Source organism: Peromyscus maniculatus, chromosome 3 (assembly GCF_049852395.1).
Source record: "Peromyscus maniculatus bairdii isolate BWxNUB_F1_BW_parent chromosome 3, HU_Pman_BW_mat_3.1, whole genome shotgun sequence".
NCBI lineage: Eukaryota > Metazoa > Chordata > Mammalia > Rodentia > Cricetidae > Peromyscus > Peromyscus maniculatus.
In genome coordinates this window covers 59639843-59648434 of record NC_134854.1, presented here as the reverse complement: position 1 = coordinate 59648434, position 8592 = coordinate 59639843, and the positions used below count along the sequence as shown (strand labels likewise).

The following is an 8592-nucleotide window of genomic DNA, read 5'->3' as shown; positions in this document are numbered from 1 at the left end:
AGCAGGTGGTACACCCTCATGTCCCCAGGCCCGCCTGAGTGAGGCTGCAGCTAGCCCTTCCCGGGGAGAGCATCTGGCCTGGACACGCTGATCTGAAAGCTAGGAGGTGTTAAGTGACCTTTGTGAATTTTAATAACATATATTGATTTTGTAATCATAAAACTATGCCTATTACAGAAAAATGGGAAATAACTAAGTAAAAGGAAGGAAGGAAGGCTTTGCTCTCATTTACTGACTGACAAGACCCAAGACCACTTTTTTTTTTCCTTTGTTATTTTGAGACAGGGTTTTGTTTGCTGTGTAGTTCTGGCTGTGCTGGAACTCTCAGAGATCCACCTGCCTCTGCTTCCTGAGTGCTGTGATTAAAAATGTGGGCCACTAGGCATGGCTAACTTTTTTTTTTTTTTAATCTTCTTTTTCTTACTTTTCTATCAGAATGGCCAAAGCCAAGAAAGGCCTTTAAGCAGATGTTACCAGCCTTTCTGTTTTCTGCTGCAGGTGTACAGGTAGGACCAGCTTGCCAGTGTACATACGACTTATCCCTGCTTATGTTCCTCAATCATTATCTTGCCATAAAGTTTGAAAAGTAGAAAAAAAAGTTTTTGTGTATCTCTAGTGATGAACTTTGAGGAAAGAAAGAGAACTCCTTAGCAGCTATGGAGTGTTTCTTGTCTGGTTACTGGAAATTTTATCCCTAAGACTACATTTGTCTGGCATTTAGGCACCATCACAGGCACATGGAACATAGCCCCATCATGAGTAGATCTGTTGGTGATGAACGGTTCATATGTCCAAAATTAAACCACACTCAAAAGGCTGAAAGCAAAGCCAAAGAAATACAATATAAGCAGACCATGAGGAGTTCATTTTCATGGGATAAGAGCTCCTTATCATGCTAAACAAATGCCTAGAAAACAATGTGTAAACACCGGCCAGGAGCTAGAAGTTTTACAAGTTTGGCACCTCGGTGTTTGGATTAGACTCTTCACGCTGGATGTGGAGGAGAAAAGCACCCTGTTGGACGCTGTGTTCTTCCCCCTCCTTTGGCAGTGCAGGAATTGTAGAGACAGAAACAGTGTTACAGGCTACCTGGAAGGTCAGCTGTGTGAACTGGAACATGTAAACAGCGCTCTTGGGTCTGATCTCATCTCTTCCAGCATGAGTACTTAGGGTGCATTGGTTCTATTGAGTTCTGCAATCGCCCCCGTCCCCAGACTACGTGAACCTCTCTGGTTCATCTTTTATCCAATCCTTGTGGACTTTCTAGGACTTCTTTTTGGTAAAAGTAATTTTCTGACTTCAGATTTGGTACATGTTATCATTACTTTGTGAGTAAATAAATGAGTGGTCTCTACTAAACAACTACAGTTGTAGAATTATGTTGTATGTAATGTACATATGAAGAAAGAATGTATTTTGTTCATTTTCCTAATAAAAAGTCATATATGAACACCACTTGATGTCTTGTGTTTGCCAGAATTACTTTGAAAATTAGGAACTTATATTTATGGGCCCTGGGGATAGTGGATTGTTTGCTTAGCATGCGTGAGGGGTTAGATTTGATCCCCACTCATGAACTACAAGTGGGGTTGCCTGTGTCTGTAATCCCAGTAGATAGGAGGATAGTGAATTCAAGGTCGATCCAGCCTGAGCTCCATGAGAACCTGTTTTTGCCTGGAGTGTTTGACTCAGGCTTTCAGATACAGACAGTGAGGCCTCAGGTGCTTTCCTCTTAGGCTGAGCTAAGGTTCAGCTGAGGTGGTCATGCTCGCAGTTCCTGGGAAAGTTTCTGTTTCTGAAAAACACTGGCAAATGGTTTCATGGGAAAAAATGAATCTGCTGTAGGCAAACAGCAGTTTGTCTTTTTGTAAGTTTGAACTTGTTTCCTGGGTTTTAGTTGTACTAGTTTAAAAGTACACGGGAAACTAGACCAAAACAAAATTAATTGGAGGAAAAATAGCCAAGGGAGAGAACCTAGCGGTACTTCTGAGTTTGGAAAAGTCTAGGTCCCTGTCTCTGCTGTCAAGGAGAATTTTTTAAGAACCAGACCTAAAAGGTAGATTCAGAAATAAACCAGCTGGGCTGTGCTCTGTAAAGCAAAGGCTCTACCTGTCTTGTGTTAGGGTTCAAATGCTCCAGGCTTTATGAGCCTGCATTATCAGGTATGTATGTATTCAGAGTGGGGCTTAAATTTAACTTGACAAATCAACCTCTTCCTGCAGAGCTTTCATTTCTAGGGTGTACTTTAATATGGCTCCAAAGTAATGTTTCTTTGTGTTCTCAAAACAGGAAGACATGAGGGCCAGTGATAAGGTAAGAACTTGCCCTTTCCTTAGTTAATCCTGAGAATTCAAGGGATCAAAATGAAGAACACTGACACATGGGTCACTATCTCCTGTAGGAAGACAGCAGTAAACAAAGCCCCTTTAAGACGCCAGCTGCCTGTGTCCAGTGAGCGCAGGCCCACAGGAGGCAGTGTGTCTGCAAGAGTCATTTCTCCCAAGTGACAACCAGAGGTCATGGAAATGGGGCGGGGCGGGCTGGGGAGCGGGTGGGGTACTGTCACTGAGCAAAGGCAACATTCTGCAGGGTCAGTTGGGAGGAGCGAGGGCCCTGCTGGAGCCTGTGCCGGTCTGCATCTGCTCTTCCTCTGGCTTTGTGATGCTCTGTCCTCCTCTGCCGTTTTCCGGTTATAGAGGGGTGGAGGTGATGGGGCAGCTGACCGTACACATCCCTCTCTGCTCTGCACGCCTTTGGGGTCCACAGGGACATCGTGACTTAGGAAAAACAAAAGCAGTCAAGCACACCTTTGCCAGAGTCACCCAACGGGGGAGAGAAAAGCCAGGCAAAGGTGACCTGTCCACTATGCTGGAAAGTTTTGATGGCTGGCAAAACCCAAGAGATGAGGCTGTTGGGCAGTGTATGCAGCATGTATGGGACAGCTGCCCCTTGAGCTCGGGAACGGAATGGGAGTTTGCAATGCTGTTTTCAACTCTACATCCACTGGTACACATTGTTGACCATTCTCAACTCGGCAAGTAAGTATTGGCAGCAGATCATATTTTTGAGGCTCCTGTTTTAGGAGAATGTGCCAGGGTGTTTGAAAACCGCGCACTCAGTATTTGTCCCAAGTGCTCATTAAAGCAGCCAGCCCCATCTTTCTTTTCCTTTGGGTACAGAAGAGAGGTGGTTTGGGAGGGAGCTTGTAGAATGGGAGAGTTGGACAACTGAGAGCACCACTGGACGGTTAGGGCTGGGAGCCAGGGCAGTGACCTACTCAGGAAGAGTGGAGCCTTAGAGCTCCTTTGTGGGCTCTGATAACTGTGAGTCACCGTTAGCACTGTGTGCCTGAGCAGGGCCATGGTCCTGCAGGAGTTCCTGGCATTTGGATCTTTTCTGTGTCCCTGGCATACTCAGGAGGTTAACCTCAAAATACCCTGGACCTAACTCTGACCCACCCCTCTGGGTGTCCCTTGCCTACCAGCTCACAAGAAAAATCCACAGTAACTGTGGATACAATGTAGAAATGAAGTCTGTTGTTAGAACCCAAGCATGATGGTGGTATGGAAAAAAGAAAACCGCTCTGAAGAGAGAAAAGATGGAACCAGGGCCTGGGCCAAAAAGGGGAAGTCTGCAGTCTACCACGTACCAAGGAGTTTCCTGAAAATGAGGTGAAAATGAGGGGAAGGCAGATTAAGAATATGGGCCAGATTTGCAAGGCAGTCCCTTCCCTCCTACAAGCTGGGAATTTGGACTTCTCCTTCCCTGAGAAAATAATGTAAAAGCATCAGTATCTTCTCATCCATCAACTATCTCTTTCACTGTATACCTGGAGGAAAGACAGACACAAGCCTCCTGCAGCATCCTTCCGTGGCCAGAGCACAGCTACTTTCCATCGTCCCGACAGGCATGGCGTCTTTGGTGGTGGTCACTTATAGGCACCTCCCAGGCAGAAGTAGAGGGCAATTAGAGGGTGACGGGTCCATAAACTAGTGCACAGGGGACATGAGGTCCTCTCGGGTGCTGGATAGCCCTGGAGTCCTCCAGCCCTTCCCTCCAGCACTGGTCTCCCCTCCACTGAGGATGCTGCAGGTGTGGCTGGGAGCAGAGGGAGTAGCTGGTGTCCTCAGGTGCATAGGTGAAGAACTGAAGCCAGAGCAACACACTGGGGCCTGAACCAGCTTACACAAAAGCATTTTAATTGACAGTGTACAAGTTCCCAAAATATATTTTATAAGAAAATGCCATAGTTAACTATAGTCTTTACAAACAAGTTTCTCAATAAATTCCAGTGTACTTCAGACCCCTGTCCACTAAAACACATGCTCCCCCAGTCTCCTGGGCAAGCTGGTTGACATTCACTAAGAAACAGAAAGGCCTCATGGAACAGTGATCCCTCCTCAGTGTTGGGTTCCCAGCAGACCTGAGGGAATCAGCAGGTGACCGTGGAGTGTCACTAGAGGGTCTCCCCACTCTGCCTTGCTCGAGAGTATTCCCTTTGATCCTTGTCCTAAATTGTTTCTTGTTAGGGAGGAAAAACCAGACCCAAAAAGCCCTATTATTTACATCTCGGACCCAAATGATTCCAGAGCCCTGCAGCATGGCTGTGTGCCTTTGTCTTCCTCAACATTGCTAGCGTAACTGTGGGGAAGGGTTGGTGGTGTCCTGGGTTGGCTTTGTACCTGTGAGTTGCAGTCCCTAATTCCCTGTTCTTGAAAAGCACACAACACAGGGTGGGAAGTCTGGGACAAGTGTTTTAATCTTGTCTCTGTCCCTGGGTTGGTTTTGGCCCATTCACTTCCTTTGTGGCTTGGGATGTTTTCCTGTAGAAAAATTGAACTCTGTCTTCCAAACCTTTTCCCTGTGACCATCAGCCCATTAAGCACATTCTGAACTCCAGCCCATACTGCAGTAGGATTAAGACTTGCCTGGGGAGGAGCAAGGGCCATATTTTAAATTTTAAAACGCCCTATCTACACACTTAATACTTTTGTTACCAGCCTGTTATATTTTTCATTTTAAAAGTCATTTCTACTAAATAGATATTTACATTCTTGTTGAGAGAAAAGGTTTAGCTATCCCTTAGCTATCAAATGTTTCCTCAAAATTTACTCTCTGAAAGTAGTACAGGGTAAACAACCATGTGGCCCTTGTATTTACAATGTCAAAACTATGCATATATCGTGTCAACTTCAACTTATTCTTCAAAGTTTCAACAGTATATTGTCCAAAAGGGGGGCAAAAAGTGATAAAGCTCAAAATGCCTGCTAGCTTTCTCTATTGAGAAAAGTTGAAAGCCTGGGTCCCCCGGATAAGCCTGGATCCTGCCCTGGTGAGACTGCCTCGCTGGTTTCTCTCCCACTCATGCAGCAGCATGGTAGCCCCTGGTAGCTGAGTCAGAATCATCAGGCCCTCCGGGTGCAGCTGGACACCATCTGCACTGAAGTGAAGAGTTACTTCATTTCTCTTTGGTACAGCTGGTTTTAAAGTCTTGCTGAGAACCCTTTCTGTTCCTTTTCTTGGCCAGAGGTTCTGAATTAACAGACAGCTCTAAAAACCCAGTGCAAATGAAGGAAGAGGACTTTATAGATGCTAGCAGTGTGGCCTGTTGAACAGATGTCCCAGCAGTAAGAACAAGCCGAGGCCAGAGACCAGGTTCTCCAGCTGTATAAAAAGGCAACACAGTGTGGGTGCACAAGGCGGCGCTGTGGACCAGCCTGGCCAAACTTCCACAGGCCACCCTGGACAGAGCCATGGTGATTCCTCCGCCCAGAATCCCTTTGTCTAATCTTGTAGTCATCTCTGAGAGGTGTGGGGTTGCAATCTGTGACCATTCTGCAGAAATGGAATTTGCTAGCTGTCGGGTGGCCTTGCCCCAGTGCCTGTGACCCTGAATGTCCTCTCACACACAGGCCATGACAGGATGACCCACTGGTGACAGAATCTAATGCGGAAGCAGACAGACCTCATTTCCCTGACACTGCTCTCTGCCCGCCCTTGCAATCTGAGAGGAGGAGGCCAAGGGGCCGCTGCTCCTCGTTAGCATCTTTCCAGCTCCTGTGGAACTCAGAGCGCCTGCCTTGATTTTTGGCAGCCTCTTCTCCCTAAGGAATATCATCACAGGGGGATGGCTGTAAAGATGGAATTAGGCAGAGGACACCTGTCCTCCCCTAGCTCCCTTTTAAAAACAAGCTACTCCAGAGCAGTCACGAGAATTTATGCCCAAGAACAAAACAGTCCAAGTTCAAAGCTCTCCATAGGCTCCCCCTTCTCAGAAAACCAGATAAAACCTCACTGTTCCCGGCCCTCAGCAGTCTTCTACCCCGGCCACTTGGCTGCTGAGTCTAAAAATCCTGTGGTAGGTACTAGGCATAGCTAGCTTTGTGTTTCCCTGAGATGCCAAGAACACGGGAAACAAAAGCCTGGCTCCGTGCTGGGCCGGTGGGCTGAGGCACCTTCTACATGTTCTGCATATTCTGGGCCTGACTTGCTCCATGGCAAAGGCAGGTAAGAACTAGTGAAATAAGCTAATAGCGTCTCCAGTGTCTGAGCTTTGGCCTTTGGTAGTGGGGAGCTGGACTAAAGGTACACACAACACAACACAACACACTTCTCAGTAACTTGAAAAGTCCCCGAGCTCCTGTGGAACATTAACGCCTGGACGCTGTCGATTGTCTGCTGAGACACATCTGTCAACCAGGGACCACTCAGGGTCCCAGGACATGTCTGTCCCTAGACAGCTGCTCTAAGACCCTGGGTTTCGAGAAGTCACGCCCTCAGTGGAGCAAGGAACAACAGAAGGCGAACATCTCGCTGTCAGCAGCTACTGTAGCTTTGTTCCTAGTGGGCGCAGAAGGCCGGAGGACATTTCGGGGAGTGTCTTCTAGGAGTGCCTTTGGGTGATGGGCCAGTGTCAGTTACAGAATCAGCTGCCATGAGGAAGCCACTGGGCATGAGCTCCCTTTCTCTCTGCCTGCCCACCCACGCCTTACGCAGACCCCCATTGGATAGTGAGGCCTGTGTGGGTTAAGTCCCAACCCCGCCATGCAAAGGCAAGGAAACCAGAATCTAGAACAGGACGTTCAAAGTCGTGCTGGGAAAGAGTGGGACCAAAGAAAGACTAAATCATGAGAGGTGGGATACAAGCTAGCAGAGGCCATGTCAGAGGAGATGGAAACGTGAGACCTGTCCTTGAGACCACGGGGGCCTCTTTTTCTTCCAGCCCGCCCACCTGCGAGTATCCCTGCTGCCCAGAACAGCCTTGGGGAGGGGCACAAAGGAACGCAGTGGTGTGGCACGGTGCAGTTAAGCACCAGACTGAGAGAAACCATTTTGGACACCAAATGGCTGTGTGACCCTGTGCAAGTCGCCTGACCTCTTCAGGTCTCCGTCATCTCACTGGTGAGATGAGAGGTTGCCACAGCTAGAGGGCGCTCCACAGCCCCTAACGCGGCTTTCCCCGGCTTCCTCTCGCCTTCCAGCGGCTCTGGGCTCAGGCACGAGTGGGTTATTTTACACAAGGAAACTGGACAGAATGTGACTTTTGAAAGGGAAAATTAAGGCCCTATGGGGATGGGGAGGAGGCAGCCCTCAGAGTCCATGCTCCCTCCCCAGGCTTTCCCTCTTCCCATGGGAAGCTTCCCCCGTCCCAATGGCACTTCGGGTGGTTCGGAGCTCGGTGATGCTGTCGGGGAGCCGGCAGACTCAGAGGTGTGTGTCTTCCTCCTCATCTAGGTCATCCTTGGTCAGGTTGTCCAGAGGGACGATCCAGCTGTCCCCCAGCTCCCCATTAAGGTTGACCACCTTCTTCTCCTGCATCTCTGAAGGGGTCTCCATCACTTCCAAGGTTGGGTTGTCATGGTAACCATTCTCCACTGTCTGCAGCTCCTCTGTGAGTCGTTGCTAGAGCAGGGATACAGACCCCAGGAAGAAGGCAATTTTAAGAGCTGTGAGCTTTAACATGAAACCTATTTCCCCCATTCTACCCAGGGACTCCAAGTTGGCTACAGTTAAATTCCCATGGCTCATTTGTGGGAGCAGATGCTTCAGGGGGTCACCCTGACCATCTCGTGAGCACTTCCCCATATCCTAAAATTATCAGCTGGTGTCTTATCTTCATTCCAGTGGCAATCTGTATATCAGTAGAGATAGATTTTTGAACGTTTTGTCCTTAAGTTCTTTTTTCTCTCCTTCATCCCTCCCTCATAAAATTCTCAAAATTCCTACCTCATTCCCTAATAAATAAAACAAGACAAAAAAAAAAAAAAAAAAAAAAAGAGTTCCAGCCGACAGGGCTTCTCAAATGAGCAAGATGGACATGGTGGTCCTTACGGCCCCCCATGCTGCAGGTGGCAGCAGCCTGGCTGAGATTTGCTCTCTGAGACTGGGCCGTGGATACACATCGCCATCACTCATGCTCCATTCAGTGTATGAGGTCACCGGGTAGAGGAACTTTCTTAATGCTCCCAGGAGTCTGCAGCCAGGGTTGAGACCCACAGCAGAACGGCACCGTAAAGATGGCGGCAGTTTTGTTTATGAGACAGGCTCACACTGTATATAGCCCAGGCTGACCTCAATCTTGTGCTCCTCCTG

General features: G+C 48.1%; 1 protein-coding gene across 1 annotated transcript in view; it reads right to left on the bottom strand.

Moving 5' to 3' along the window:
* Positions 1-4182: 4182 nt before the first annotated feature.
* Positions 4183-8592, bottom strand: part of Podxl (podocalyxin like) — a 42251-nt gene continuing 37841 nt past the window's right edge. The window contains exon 9 of the mRNA XM_076566089.1: positions 4183-7902. Coding sequence (XP_076422204.1) covers positions 7705-7902 — 198 coding nt within the window. The 3' untranslated portion in view covers positions 4183-7704. The remainder of the gene's footprint in view (positions 7903-8592) is intronic.